Raw genomic sequence first — 16,127 nt, 5'->3', positions numbered from 1 at the left:
TGAAGCCCATTTCTTGTGTCCCCCGCCGTGATATTGCTGGAATATTGCTAAAAGCGGCGTAAAACCATACTCACTCACTCACTCACTCACTCACTCACTCAATAAATGCATAACTGGGCCTATGTGAGTGAGCTGGGTTTACCATTTGAGTTAAATATCACAGGTGGTCAACTTAATGTTGCTGCGGTACCTTCCACCACTGGGCCACCCGTGTCATTCACTACCAGGTTATAACAATAACGACACAAGACATTATATATATTGTTTATTGCAGTTATAGCAAAGCTTTAAAACAACTAATACTATAAATTGTCAATGCAAGCAAATAACCATCCTACATTTTCTGCCGAACAGATCACACTTGGCGTAAAGGGCATAAACTACTGAAATTATATGAATGGACCACTGAAAATCAGTGATGACACCAGGTGATGATGACACAAAGGCATCCTTTCTGATTTGAACGCTCCAAAGACGGCATGGTCTTGTTGAATACACCTGACAGGGACTCAATCTCTCTACATACGGTTAAGCAGATCGGCTCGTCCACACTTGTCTGACAGTTTAAATCAATGAAATAGACGGCTTATTTTACGAGTTTACAGTGATGGACCTCGAAAGTGATTTCTGCGCATGTTTGGCTTATTAATCGTATTGACTACTAATCATGGTAAATATTTTTGAATGATGTGTCATAAATTGTTTAATTCGATGTAACTTGTCCGAATACCCTTCAAAAGTCTATTATCAGTAAGTAAACCCTACAAAGTGTCGCTTCCGCCAAAACAACATGGATCATGGCTAACTGTACAGATACCGTGATCATTGACTTCCTTAACTCTCAATGTGACATAACGATTGGTGAGTTTCGAAGTTGCATCCCACTGTGTATTCAAATGCTCTGTATATGTCTGGTTTAATTATTACGATTATTACATTTTCGTACAGTTAGTTAATTAAGCTGACTAAGCAGGTAAATAGGTGTAGTGATGCGGGAAAGATTTGTAAAAATGCATCATTATATTTGTGAGAATTCTCTAAAAAGCAGGTAAATGTTTATACTTAGTTTAAGCAGTGAATAGGGGAACAGTTGCAAAGGCTGTTCGAACTATTACAGTTCCGTATCGACACCTGTTGTGTGGGATCGGTTGCGGCGCTTCCCCCGGATCACCATGACAACAGCAGCCATCACCATGGCAACTGCAGCAATGACCATGACAATTGCTGGGACAGTTCCCGCAGAGCTGGAGTCCTTCTCATCAGTTCGTTCTGCAACCTGGAAATCTGAAAATGGAGACGAATTTCAAATATTTGGTGTTGTTTTATTTCGTACGCGAATCTACACTGGTTTCTGTTGGTTATTGGGATAAATAAATTAGAACAAAGACGTTAGCCTTGTTCATATCAACCAAACATATAGAATTTGAAATATAGAACATAGGGAAAGACAAATTTCATTTCAAATTTCAAATTTATAAATGCAGCAAAGAGGGTTTGCGTGGCACAGTCAGGCTAGTTAGGCTCATCATCAACTTAGGGTCACAGTGTTGTTGTTGTTGTTTTAATAATTTTAATAATAATAATACAAATGTTTTGGTTTTTTTATTAATATTTATAATAATAATAATAATACATTTGTAATAAAAAAAAAAGATTATTATTACTACTACTACTACTACTACTACTACTACTACTACTACTACTGCTACTACTAGTACTACTACTATTAGTACTACTACTACTACTACTACTACAACAAGGCAGTTTCTTTTCAATCCAATACAAAATGACAAAGAAAACGGTTCTCCAACATGAGATATAACCTTTATATAACTACCTGCATTCCGTTTCTCTCTAAAGGTAAGTGGTCCCTGGAAGATGTGGAGGTCATGATCTTTTCTGTCATCTGACACATCCCGACCTTGGCGATGTGGGGAGTTGCAGTCCCGACGACATCTCTGATCGTAGTCTGTGCCGTTGCATACTCGGACGTAGCAGAAGATGTATACATCCCGATTGTTGCGGACAAATTCAAATGTCCGGAACCGGAAGTGAACATGTTTCTGGGCGGAAGTGTACTCGAAAGCAACGGTCTGGTCAGCAGGACATCTACATAGAAATAATAAGGTGTACAATGTTTAACCATAGACCAAAATCTATGTTGAAAGGTCTGCTTTCATCGATCACATTAACGGGCAGTATATTCACAGTAAGTGTTTCTTTGCCGAGTTAAAAGTACAGATATCTAAAACGGATACAGTAAGGAAAACGGATCCTTTCCTACAGAAGTAATATAAGTCTACCAATACATATTTATTTAATGTTAAATGTCTCAATTGTGGCATTGACTGATAGGCTGCATTTATCATTTTAGATACACGTGTAGCGGAGTTCGATATACTAGATCACCATAGTGACAAAGCATAATCTTAAGATTCAATCATGTTTCCTGACCATAGATCTGGTGTCACGTACCCATTTCTGATAAGGTAGTACTGGTTATAATAATCGTAAGGATTTACAGATGGTTTAGCCACGCAGTTCTGAAGCGATATCTTGAGGTCAGAGTCATCGGACTCCAGCCCGACGTCCACGTATACATCCTGATTCAGGCCAATGTACATGGGATAGGACGTGATTCTGTAACTCAAGCTTGGATCCCTGTAGAAGTCCATATGCATGGAAAAGTTTCCTGAGCCTCGTGCAACCAGCTCATGGTCATGTTGAGGCCTGAAGTGTCCGACTATGGACACATCCCTGTTAAGGTGACATTCTAACGCTATATCCTTCGAGTTGAACCTCGTGATGATTGATCCCATCGTGGAGCTACCGTAGTATCCTCTACTCTGTGTCACGATCTTGTTCTTGTACACTATCTCAAATCCAGTTTCCTTGAAAACAAAGTAAATAATTGAAGTATGTTATTGTCACAACCCACATGTGTGGCTTTACGCGACAGGGCTGAAAATAAACCATGGTAATTAGTATAACTGCATGCTATTTATTTATGTAACGACTGAACCCTTCCCTCCTAGACCATTTCCAATGTGCCCCAGATACAACTGTCTGGCCTGTGTGTAGTCTATGCTGCTCAGAGAAGGAGGTGAGATGAAATGGGGTTTAACGTTGCGTCCAAGATTATTGCCCTTAATTAGTAACTTGAATGCACGTGTGTGTGTGTGTGTGTGTGTGTGTGTGTGTGTGTGTGTGTGTGTGTGTGTGTGTGTGTGTGTGTGTGTGTGTGTGTGTGTGTGTGTGTGTGCTAGTCCGGAGTGATGCCGATTTATAGTGCCAGCACACTGAGATACCATGCCGCACTTTAACATGAATACCCCATTCAGACACAGTATACTGACTCCGAGCCGAGCAGTCCATGTTTTAGCCCCTTAATACCGAGCGCCAGACAGGGTAACAACAAGTACCATCTTTTAACGTCTTTTGGTATCCGGACAGACGCTCTACCACTAGACCACGGAGGCGGCCCTCAGAGAAGGAACAGGTACCCATTCTGCTACAAAACTTTTAAGTTGAAGGTTATTCCTTCAGCCAATTCGCTGATGATTCGTGAATGGCGTTGGGTATTTGTGACCATTCATATCATTCCTGGACATGTTGGGACCAAAGAGACGTAGATTACTTTCAATGGCACCACTGCAACCTAACAATGACACCAGGTGTTCGCGAAATGGACGTGTTGCCCTTCCGGGATCATCCCTTATGAGTGAGGGTCGAGGTCATTGAGTTAGCCAAAGGACATCTGTGTAGTATTTCGTCGACGTTAGGGAAAAACGATATTTTAACTAATAAATGTTTAGGTTGTGAAGGTCGTGGGCAGTGGTGATAGAATGACGCCCTGCAGTTATCTGTGACGTAATGTCCTCGTGAATGCATGATCAATTGATAATCACAACAAACTACTGATTTGTATTAGCCTTGGTTTAGATCAGATCACTATGATGTTAATTACACTTATAGAATCTATATCTACATATATCGTCAGAAAAGAGTTATTGAATTCCGTTGGTATCTATTGTTCATAACACTTTTAACATCTATATCCTCATCAATATTTATATTTAAATCCTGTTTCAGACATTTTGTGAAATCAGATACAAAATATGATGCCATTGTGCATTGAGTTAGGTTTGTAACATTACCGAACGCAGCAAGAAACGGATTAGTTACCTCCCTTGTCATGCCACATCCGAGGATGTTTGAACGAAACATCACGACGTCATAGTAGACTTGACCCCTGCAGCTAGGGTCATCCAGGGTCAGGTCATATTCAGATGACCCCGGAAACACTTGTTGAATCATGTCGCGGGGTACAGTCACTTTGAAATCCCTGGAGTCGCAGGTGACCATTACTTTCCCAAAGGGGGCTGATGAGAAAAGAGGAGTGAGGATCAGACCTTTCATGCAATATATAGCAAAGGACAAAAAAGTATATACTCATCGATATTTCCAAATTTGATGTTGCGACGAAAGTTTCGAACTAGTAAACTACCGTGAGCTGCACGGTGGCAAACTCGATTACGTCCCCTGTTAGCAGCCATATCACATGATGACATGAAAATCTTGCTTGTTTGTTGTTTAACGCCGCAAGCAGCAATATTCCAGCTATATGACGGCGGTCTGTAAATAATGGAGTCTGGACCAGACAATCCAATGATTGACATCATGAGCATCGATCCACGCAATAGGGATACGATGACATACGATACAACCAAATCAGCGAGCCTGACCAACAGATTCCGTTGGTCGCCTCTTACGACAAGCATAGTCTCCTTTTACGGCAAGCATGGGTTACTGAAGACCTGTTCTACCCCGGATCTTCACGGGTCGACATGAAAGCTGTTATATCTAACGAGTAAATGTCATCATATTGATATATATGAACCAGGCTTCCGATCGGTACGAACATTACGTCAGTTAACACATTATCGTGCTAAGTACTACTGGAATATATTTTAGGCAGGATTAGGGCTTAATCGGACAGCAGCGTAGTTTGGGCCCAAATGATAGATCGAGCGAGGCCCGTTTACAGGCGATTCACCCTAACTAAAATTAGAAGAAATCTAAATTCTGAAAACGTGAAGCGTGTGCTAGAGGAAATCTTCATATGAAAAAAGAACATATGCGAAAAGGACAGGAACGGTGTGAAGGGAATAGAGAAAATGACTTTCCAAACTGTATCTTTAGGGATGAGTTGAAATTCAAGTTCAAGGTTACAAGAGGAAGGTGATGTATATGTGGAATATGCCCAAATTCTCTCCGATCGTGTGTGAGGGTTTGCAGCAGTGTAGGAATGTTATGACTGATATATGACGCCCTTGATGGAAATTAATGGGAGAGTTGTATTCTGTAAAGTACTGTGGAATTCAAGGAGGACTCGTGAACTCAGGTACAGGAGGCAGTTGAGTTCCTTGCGTTGTGCAATAGATTAACGCCCGCACGCAATCGTTAGCTTTCACTGGGCTTCATATTACAGTCAAGTATTTTCCGACCGCTTCAACCAACTTGTACTGAAGCCTTTTAAGGCCATTTGGTTTTTTGGTGTTTTTCTTGAAATTTCAAGATACAAAGTTGTTGGGGTTTTTTTTACTTGACATATCAAGATACTAACTAGCAAATTCTAGATGTTAAGTTGAAATTTCAAAATGCCAGTTGAAATTTCAAGATACATAAGCTAAAATTTCAAGATAATGATCTTGAAGTTTCGAGATAATAAGTTGAAATTTCAAGATACTAAGTTGGAATTTTATGATATTAACTTGAAATTTCAACTTATTATCTTGAAATTTCAAGATCATTATCTTGAAATGTTTACTTAGAATCTTGAAATTTCAACCTGTGTATCTTAAAATTTCAAGGTATCTTGAAATGTCAAGTCAGTATCTTGACTTTTTACTTAGAATCTTGAAATTTCAACTTAGTATCTTGAAATTTCGAGAAGAAAATTAAAAAACAAATGGCTCTAAAATGCTTCTCTAAACTTGAATGCCACTGGTCCAAAAATAAGAGCCAACTGATATCAGTAAATGGAAACGAGCGATTCGTCCGATCTTTCGTAGTATCTGATAGTTTCATGCCATGCCCCAGCGTTTAGAGCAGTGAAATGTAGTACTGACTATTGTCCATTACAAAGCAGCTGACCAGAGACCACATGACAATTGAAACAAACTGAGTGATCACTTGCAACAAAATTGAATTTGAACTGCCCGTTTGTACACATGGATATAACAGAATAGTATTCTAGGTCACTTTCGAGTATACGGGGTTGATGTAAATAAGCAGTTATCTCCCTCCACACTGCGTTTACAGAGCCTCAGAGGCGGGCATTTCACACTAAAAGTTCCTACCTTTTGATGACCAGCCCCACCAGTTGCTGCTCGACCCTGGAATGATAAAGGTGAGTGGGTGAGTGAGTGAGTGAGTGAGTGGATGGGTTTTGGTGAGTGGGTGAGTGGGTGAGTGAGTGAGTGAGTGAGTGAGTGAGTGGATGGGTTTTGGTGAGTGAGTGAGTGAGTGAGTGAGTGAGTGAGTGAGTGTGATGCCCCAGCGTTTAGAACAGTGAAATGTAGTACTGACTATTGTCCATTACAAAGCAGCTCACCAGAGACCACATGACAAATGAAATAAACTGAGTGACGTAAATAAGCAGTTATCTCCCTCCACACTGCGCTCACAGAGCCTCAGACGCGGGCATTTCACACTAAAAGTTCCTACCTTTTGATGACCAGCCCCACCAGTTGCTGCCCGACTCTGGAATGATAAAGGTGGGTGGGTGAGTGAGTGAGTGGATGGGTTTTGGTGAGTGAGTGAGTGAGTGAGTGAGTGAGTGAGTGGGTGGATGGGTCGGTGGGTGAGTGGGTTGTGAGTGGGTGAGTGAGTGTGTGGGTTTGGGTGAGTGAGTGAGTGAGTTTGGGTGGGTGGGTGAGTGAGTGAGTGAGTGAGTGAGTGGGTGGGTGGGTGGTCACGATTTGAAAAGTATCTCTGTTATGTCGTATCTCGCCTTTGACGACTTGGGGAAACATGTAGCAAATATTATATTTATTAATGATTGTTCAAATGATAAAAATCTTGACAGTGAAGGTAGTGCACTTATCGCACGAGTACTGCATAATATAAGGTTGAACATAGTTCATTATCCTTGTCAATCTTCATGAAGAAATAAGAATGTAGAAATGTCTCACGATAGTATGCGTTCGTTGTGTATCCATAGCCATAGGTCAAGGTCGCATCTAAAATAACAGTTGGATTTTATGAGTGTACAAATGGTTATATGCTTTCATTATGGTATGCTTCATTGTAAAAACTATTAGTTATGGTGTCTTTAGTTGCCGTATACGGTGTCATATTAGGTTAGCAGAAAAATATTGGACAAGGCGTCAAAAACAGTGTAGAATAAGGAATTTCTGTACTAGAATTTTCATGTGAAATATGAGGTGGGTGTTGGAAAATCCAAAATGGCTGTTACTGACGGTATACCGTCTCATATTAGGTCAGTAACAACCATCTTGGATTTTTACTGACGGTATACGGGCTCATATGGGGTTGGTAGTTCTGCTCTCTGATTGGTCAAACTCACTTTGAAGCATAATAAAATGAAATATCGTTAGCTGGAACTACTTCTTTTAATGTAGCATTTCCCTTTGTGGCCCTATCAGAATCCCTACTGGTGCTATGGAAAAGTTTAAGTACTCCGTTTATCTTGGAATACGGATAGTTTGGCATGTGTATTATCCCAAAATTCTGGGAAACGACGGTTCACACTTAGTCATTATGAGGCTAAGAGGTATTATACTATGATACCATAGGACAGTCTCCAGGACAGTTTGAATCCTCGGTTAGTATTGCTTCCATCAGTGGTGAAGGTGATATCAAAGTATCTGCCGATGATGGTATCACGACTTGTGCCAGTGAATGTCCTCAACTGGCGGTTCCGATATGGGTCCTCGTAAATAATCTGAAAAGCAGGCAAAATAATTATTCACCTTGGCGTTTAACGTTCTCCATCATCTCTGAGTGATTACCATTTGATGTATGATCCCGAGGGAGCTGAGAATGTATTGTGATAATACTGTCTGTGAGCAGTTTGTTTGCTTTTCAACAACTATATGACGGGGACTGTAAATTGCATGTGTACCAGGCAATCCAGTGAGCACGAGTATCGATCTACTCAACTGGGTTCGATGACATGCATCAACCAAGTCAGCGAGCCTGACCACCCGATCCCGTTAGTCGCCTCTTAAGCCCAGCATGGGTTACTGAAGATTAATTCTGACCCGAATTTTTGCGAAAGGTCTGTAAGTGGTATTGATCTATTATTATTCCTTTTATTATTATGCACATCACATTGTGTATACTATCATAAAGTAAAGACAAAACTCGGTAAAACAAATACGACAGTATAACAGTGTTTCTATGTACCTTCAGGTGATCATAACCTTGCTCTAAATTCATATCGTCAATTCTAAGTTCACTGTAGGTTGATGTGAGGATGTGGTAGACGCAGTTGAGGTTGTTTGAGTAGCTGGAGGGGTAGTTGGGGGATGTGAAAACGCCACTCGTGCTGTAGCTCGTCTGACCACAGGCTTAACAAAAAACATATATGTATTAAGAAAGCGAATAATGAGTCAAGCGAATTCAGTTGACACAAAGACACTATCACTGTAGCGGATGAACACATAAGTAGTGTAGTAGTGTACGTATTGGTCGTAATACTAAATGAAAAGACACATGTTACATTTATCTCGACATGTTTGTTCTTGTGGGCATAAAAACGCTTACCTCCGTTTGTAGTCCTATCGTACCACGGGGCTGTGGAAGTAAATATAAAATGTTTCAGAATATTTAAAATTTGTGTAAACGGACTTTTTTGTTTAAAAAAAGAAGTTAGACCACGTTCTTCATATTTCGCAATACTCACGGGAGCTTGTCATTCCATACCAAGGGTAAGAGCTAGATGGCTGGCTGTTGTAGCTGGAGTCTGGTGGAAAGTCAGAAAATATGTTTGAAAATCAGACACCGGAATTGTTATAAAGTGCCCATATTCGTATAACGACCAAGCACTCCGATAAACAACGATAACTATTCAAGCCTTTGTGCTTGGTCGCCTCTCAAAGGACATATCAAATAGTTTTGTGTGCACTCGATATATATTTCTGCCAGTGTGCACATTCGACAAAGAAAACAAACTTTCTATCTTTTTGGACATATCTTAGTTTTTTCCGATTGTTTAATCTAACTAAGACTCTAGAAATGTAACTGCCTGTACAGAAAAGGCACTTGCATGATGTCAATTTCGTTTCCGTTTACCAATGCAACATTTTAATGTTCGGGCGACGATATCCGCCATTATGGATTGGTATGCTGTCGGCTTGTTTAAATCAGAGACTCGCAGATCGCGTACTTTAGTCGCTGTTTATCATTATATATAATAAAATAATATTTATGAAAACGTTGCGAGATTTTTTAATTTTGATTAGAAAAATTGGTCCGGCTAGTCAAATTGGTCCTCTACAAGCTTCTGCCCGGAGAACGGGACGTCAGGTGTTCGATCTCCGGCCGCGTCATACCAAAAGACGTTACGAGATGGTTCTTGTTGGTTGTTTCCCAGTCTTGCGGGGATAAAACTAGGACAGGTCATTTCGGAGTCAGCATACTGTATTTGAGTGGGGTATCCATGTTAAACTGCGGCATGGTATATCAGTGGACTATAGCACGGTGACTATAAATCAGCAGACACACTCACGCGCGCGCACAGACACACATGTGCATGCACGTCGCACGCACGTTAAACTCCATTTCATCGCACCACCTTGCCTTTCTATGTTTATAAACAGGGACAAATATCCGAGGGAAATCATGAACAGAGTTTCAAGCTATAAATTGTGCAAATCTGTACGCTTACCGGTTGTGAGATACGCGGGGAGTGATGACAAATCTGTAAAAAGTCAAACATGCATTTACCAAACGCAAACCAGTGGGTTTACGTCAAATAATAAACCATGACATCATTACGCTACAACGTTTGTACAGCATAGTACACGGCCATTGTGTCATGACATTGTATGCATATGTATGTGTACTGTATGCATGTGTACATGTATGTGTCGTGACATTTTATGCATGTACATGTGTCGTGGCATTGTATGCATGTACATGTGTCTTGGCATTGTATACACATGCACTTGTGTCGTGACATTGTATGCATGTACAAGTGTAGTGGCAGGTTATGCATGTATATGTGTCGTGGCAGGTTATGCATGTATATGTGTCGTGGCAGGTTATGCATGTACATGTGTCGTGGCAGGTTATGCATATACATGTGTCTTGGCAGGTTATGCATTTACATGTATCGTGGCAGGTTATGCATGTACACGTGTCCTGGCAGGTTATGCATGTACATTTGACTTGGCAGGTTATGCATGTACACGTGTCGTGGCAGGTTATGCATGTACATGTGTCCTGGCAGGTTATGCATGTACATTTGACTTGGCAGGTTATGCATGTACATGTGTCGTGGCAGGTTATGCATGTACATGTGTCGTGGCAGGTTATGCATGTACATGTGTCGTGGCAGGTTATGCATGTACATGTGTCGTGACATTGTATGCATGTACATGTGTCGTGGCAGGTTATGCATGTACATGTGTCGTGGCAGGTTAGGCATGTACACGTGTCGTGCTGGTTATGTATGTATATGTGTTGTGACATTGTATGCATGTACATGTGTCCTGGCAGGTTATGCATGTACATGTGTCGTGGCAGGTTAGGCATGTACACGTGTCGTGCTGGTTATGTATGTACATGTGTCGTGGCAGGTTATGCATGTACATGTGTCTTGGCAGGTTATGCATGTATATGTGTCGTGACAGGTTATGCATGTACATGTGTCGCGCAGGTTATACATGTAAATGTGTCGTGGCAGGTCATACATGTAAATGTGTCTTGGCAGGTTATGCATGTATATGTGTCTTGGCAGGTCATACATGTAAATGTGTCGTGGCAGGTTATGCATGTATATGTGTCTTGGCAGGTTATGCATGTACATGTGTCTTGGCAGGTTATGCATGTACATGTGTCTTGGCAGGTTATGCATGTACATGTGTCGTGGCAGGTTATGCATGTATATGTGTCGTGGCATTGTATGGATGTATATGTGTCGTAGCATTGTATGCATATATATGGGTCGTGACAGGTTATGTATGTACATGTGTCTTGGCAGGTTATGCATGTACATGTGTCGTGAAGGTTATGCATGTATATGTGTCGTGGCAGGTTATGCATGTATATGTGTTGTGGCAGGTTGTACATGTAAATGTGTCGTGGCAGGTTATGCATGTAAATGTGTCGTTGCAGGTTATGCATGTAAATGTGTCGTGGCAGGTTATACATGTAAATGTGTCGTGGCAGGTTATACATGTAAATGTGTCGTGGCAGGTTATGCATGTAAATGTGTCGTGACAGGTTATGCATGTACATGTGTCTTGGCAGGTTATGCATGTACATGTGTCTTGGCAGGTTATGCATGTACATGTGTCTTGGCAGGTTATGCATGTACATGTGTCTTGGCAGGTTATGCATGTACATGTGTCTTGACAGGTTATGCATGTATATGCGTCTTGGCAGGTTATGCATGTACATGTGTCTTGGCAGGTTATGCATGTACATGTGTCTTGGCAGGTTATGCATGTATATGTGTCATGTCAGGTTATGCATGTATATGTGTCCTGGCATTGTATGCATGTATATGTGTCGAATCATTGTATGCATGTATGTGTGTCGTGGCATTGTATGCATGTTCACGTGTCCTGGCATTGTATGCATGTATATGTGTTGTGGCATTTTATGCATGTATATGTGTCGTGGCATTGTATGCATGTTCACGTGTCCTGGCATTGTATGCGTGTCTATGTGTCCAAGCATTGTATGCATGCATATGTGTCGTAGCATTGTATGCATGTATATATTTCGTAGCATTGTATGCATGTATATATTTCGTAGCATTGTATGCATGTACATGTGTCCTGGCAATGTATGCATGTATATGTGTCGTAGCATTGTATGCATGTATATGTGTCGTAGCATTTTATTTTTATGCATTTATATGTGTGCTGCCATTGTATGCATGTATATGTGTCGTGGCATGGTATATTTGTAAACGTGTTCTCATTGCTTGATTCGCTATATACTTGTGTTTGGAGGATAAAAGAATAACATTGTCAGTGTTTGTAACCCTAACGTAAACTGCTATCGTGAGCATTGTAGTGCTGTTAAGGTGATGACAATGGCCACATACCTGGACCGTAGTACAGTTGGAATCCTCTGCGGACAACGCTACCATCAGAGGTGAACACCACTCGGAAGTATTTTCCATAGAGGTCGTAACTGCCAGTCACGTTGTTTCCTTGGTCATCATATATCTGCAAAAGCACATCTTAAGATATAAAATATAACAGATTTTACGATCGATATTTTAGAAGCCTGTTATTGCACATTGCTTTTTATCTAATCTAGTATCTGTTATGTTATTTCTTCTGATATTAACAGGGGGCACAGGTGGCCCAGTCGTCTAAGGCGCCGGGATTCGCTGTGCAGAGTTGCGTCCCTTGGGCATGCCAGAAACCTATGATTTTGGGTTCGAATCCCGGTTCGCCCCGAAAATGTTTCAGCACCATACCCGTGCTCGTGGGTTTCACCGAGGTGGTGAACGTCTGAAACCTGCATCACTTCGGGCTTTCCTCCCACATTAAGCTGACACGCCGCGATATAACTGGAATACTGTTAAAAGCGGCGTTAAACCCAACTCACCCACTCACTCACTCTGATGTTAACAGTATCTGGATATCCAATTTCATGCCCATCTTATTATCATATGTTTTTATGCGCACATTTATTTCGTTTTGTGTAAGGTACATGTAAGTGTATTTTGCTATGTTTTTTGTCACCATGCGTGTACATGTACACATCAGATACAGGATCTTGTGTGTTTTTGCCAACACCTGGTATTATCACTTTTTCGTAATGATATTGTTTCATAACCACATGCACATGATCTGATGGGTAGATGGTTCTGTAGGCGGTCTGATCATGAAGTCCCCAAGTTTTGTCCTAAGGTCAGTACCATTTATCAATAATACTAAGTCGACTACAGATGAACTATTTGATCCGAGACAGTAAGACTAACCTCAACTCATTTCTTACATTTCTTTCTTTACTGATTACCAGCAGAATCTCTGCATTTGTCACACGTCATTCAAACTTAACGTATCTTTTGTTTCAATAAAATCAGTAAATGCGCTACCGTGTGATATTTACGATATAAATACCGTTATATTCATGATGATGGGCGTTTCCGCTTTAAATTATATGCATATACGTGTATGCGCTGTGTGATCTTTTTACGAATTTGTTTGGTGGCTGTCAAGTTGGACTTGTTTACCACCCTGATCGATCAATATAGCGAATAGACTAGACACGTGCTATCGTGATTGATTGTGGCTGACCAATCAGAACCCGGTCTTCCGGAAGGGCATGGTACAATCTTATACTTAGTGGTGATCGAACAAGATGTATTCACATGACATACTAACATGGGTCACTCAAGCATGGATGAGAGATATCATACCACAAGATGGTCACAGCACTTCTCCAGGTCTTTGTCAATCACTCGGAGGTAGACGTAGGTGCCAGGGGAGATGACGTATTCGCATTGAGCGTTGTTGTAGTAGTTGCTTGGGTAGTTGGGGGACGTGATGTAACCAGACAAGCTGCTGCTGTACGTTGTTCCGCAGTCTGAAATTGTTCATTCACATCTGATGCTGGTTAACAGAACAGAAGTTCAATTGGGGCATTTACCTCCACGGCTGACCCGTGAACATCCGGGGTGGAATAGGTCTTCAGCAACCCATGATTGCCGTAAAAGGCGACTATGCTTGTCGCAAGAGGCGACTAACGGGATCGGGTGGTCAGACCTGATGCATGTCATCGTATCCCAGTTGCCTAGATCGATGCTCAGAAGTGAGTGAGTGAGTTGGGTTTAACGCCGCTTTAACAGTATTCCAGTCATATCGCGGTGTGTCAGCTTAATGTGGGAGGAAAGCCCGAAGTGATGCAGGTCTCAGACGTTTACCACTTCGGTGAAACCCACGCGCACGGGTATGCTGACAAACCTAGAAACATAATCGGGGCGAACCGGGATTCGAACCCATAATCATAGGTTTCTGGTATGCCAAGGGAAGCAACTCTGCACAGCGGATCGCGGCGCCTTAGGCGACCCGTGCCGCCAATTCCCTGAAGAACTTGTGAAGATCCTGGTTAGAATTGGTCTCCAGCAACCCACGCTTGTCGTAGGATTCGACTAATGGGATCGAGTGGTCATCGTTTCCCAAATGCGTTAATCGATGCTCATGATGTCAATCACTGGATTGTCTTGTCAAGACTCCATTATTTACAGACCGCCGTCATATAGCTGGAATATTGCTGAGTATGGCGTTAAACAACAAACACAACTTCCATAGCTATAAGCAGTTGCACCTCATAAATAAGGATGGTCAGATCCTGAATGGATTAACCGGTTTCTGAACTGTACACTTTAGCCACTCTTTACATTATCATCATTTACGCACTTATACGCAGGATGTATGGTCGACCATAACAGTTAACATGCATTCTGTATAGTACCTTCTATGCTTACATGATGCATTTGGACCAAATACACGACCAGTCAGCATATTTCTACAGGCATCAGAGTACGTAGAAGGTCTCCGTTGAGGAATAATGGACAAAATCGGCGACCACGCTGTCATGAAGTATATCCAGCTGACATGCAAGACTAACTTCATCAGCCACCCACGTGGTCATGGTGTCACCTTCAGAGGATGATACTCTTTCTGTCCCCACTTTTTAGAGCTGGGCAGCGGCGTTCAATGGGGGACGCAAATTATAATGGCGTCATTTCTGTGGTGGAGGACTTTATACACAAGGAGGATGCCCTCTACACCAGTAGGGTTTGTTTGGGCCTCGTGGCTCAATGCAGTCCGAACGCCTTCGTGGTCTAGTGGTAGAGCGCCCGCCCGGAGAGAGAAGGGTTCGGGGTTCGATCCCCGGCCAAAAGACGTTAACAGATTGTACTTGTTGTTACTTTGGCACTCGGCATTAAGAGGCTACAATAAGGACTGGTCGGCTCGGAGTCAGTTTACTGTGTCTGATTGGGTATTCATGTTAAACTGCAGCATGGTATCTGGCACTATAAATCGGCATCAGCCCGGACTAGTACACACACACACACACACACACACACACACACACACACACACACACACACACACACACACACACACACACACACACACACGTGCATACACGTCGCTATTTAACGTTAATCTCACCTCACCTCACCTCACCTCACCTCACCTCACCTCACCTCACCTCACCTCACCTCAACTCGGTCAACCACGACGGTTACATATAAGGGAGCTTTATTCATGAAAGCTTTCATCAATCGGAATCCGCAATCATAATCGATCTTATAATATACTCCCAATAGATGCACTGTCCTGCAATCACACAGTATGGCGTGAAAACTTATCATGCTTGTCACTATGACGTCTTCTTATCTAGCACATGCTTGCCGTAAAAGGCGACGTTGCTTGTCGTAAGAAGCGACTAACGGGATCGGGTGGTCAGGCTCGCTGACTTGGTTGATGCATGTCATCGTATCCCTATTGCCTAGATCGATGCTCATGATGCCATTGTCTGGTCCAGACATGATTATCTACAGACCGCCGCATATAGCTGTGATATTGTTAAACAACAAACAAATAACAAAACTTATATAGCACATATTCATTGATATATCTAACTTACTGTTATAGCCCGGCGAAGTGAAGGCCCCGCTCGAATCTGTGATGATAGGCATGATCCATTTGACAAATATCATTGAAAATAAAACATTTTAAATGCGTCATCAGTAACCATTTGAATAGAAATATAGAAGTCAGACCATATATATTGAAATATGTATATGACATGTATAAGTACGGCTGTTCCTGCAGATGGGGTATGTATATGACATGTATAAGTACGGCTGTTCCTGCAGATGGGGTATGTATATGACA

General features: G+C 41.7%; 1 protein-coding gene across 6 annotated transcripts in view; it reads right to left on the bottom strand.

The window, feature by feature from the left end:
• Positions 1–252: 252 nt before the first annotated feature.
• Positions 253–16,127, bottom strand: part of LOC124131987 (deleted in malignant brain tumors 1 protein-like) — a 30,502-nt gene continuing 14,627 nt past the window's right edge. For 4 of the 6 annotated variants that reach the window (XM_048400867.1, XM_048400871.1, XM_048400870.1 and 1 more), the window contains 15 exons: positions 15,877–15,912; positions 13,637–13,803; positions 12,308–12,431; positions 9,917–9,949; positions 8,933–8,992; positions 8,794–8,823; positions 8,434–8,597; positions 7,816–7,969; positions 7,197–7,244; positions 6,730–6,765; positions 6,363–6,398; positions 4,186–4,382; positions 2,476–2,891; positions 1,838–2,109; positions 253–1,284 (listed from right to left, as the gene is read on the bottom strand). In XM_048400867.1, the coding sequence (XP_048256824.1) occupies positions 1,112–1,284; positions 1,838–2,109; positions 2,476–2,891; positions 4,186–4,382; positions 6,363–6,398; positions 6,730–6,765; positions 7,197–7,244; positions 7,816–7,969; positions 8,434–8,597; positions 8,794–8,823; positions 8,933–8,992; positions 9,917–9,949; positions 12,308–12,431; positions 13,637–13,803; positions 15,877–15,912 (1,946 nt within the window). In that variant the 3' untranslated portion in view covers positions 253–1,111. The remainder of the gene's footprint in view (positions 1,285–1,837; positions 2,110–2,475; positions 2,892–4,185; positions 4,383–6,362; positions 6,399–6,729; positions 6,766–7,196; positions 7,245–7,815; positions 7,970–8,433; positions 8,598–8,793; positions 8,824–8,932; positions 8,993–9,916; positions 9,950–12,307; positions 12,432–13,636; positions 13,804–15,876; positions 15,913–16,127) is intronic. The other 2 variants (XM_048400869.1, XM_046495571.2) reach the window with 2 other exon arrangements.

The sequence above is a fragment of the Haliotis rufescens genome, unplaced genomic scaffold (assembly GCF_023055435.1).
Source record: "Haliotis rufescens isolate VD_foot unplaced genomic scaffold, xgHalRufe1.0.p SCAF_20, whole genome shotgun sequence".
Lineage (NCBI taxonomy): Eukaryota > Metazoa > Mollusca > Gastropoda > Lepetellida > Haliotidae > Haliotis > Haliotis rufescens.
This window is presented reverse-complemented; position numbering and strand designations above follow the sequence as displayed.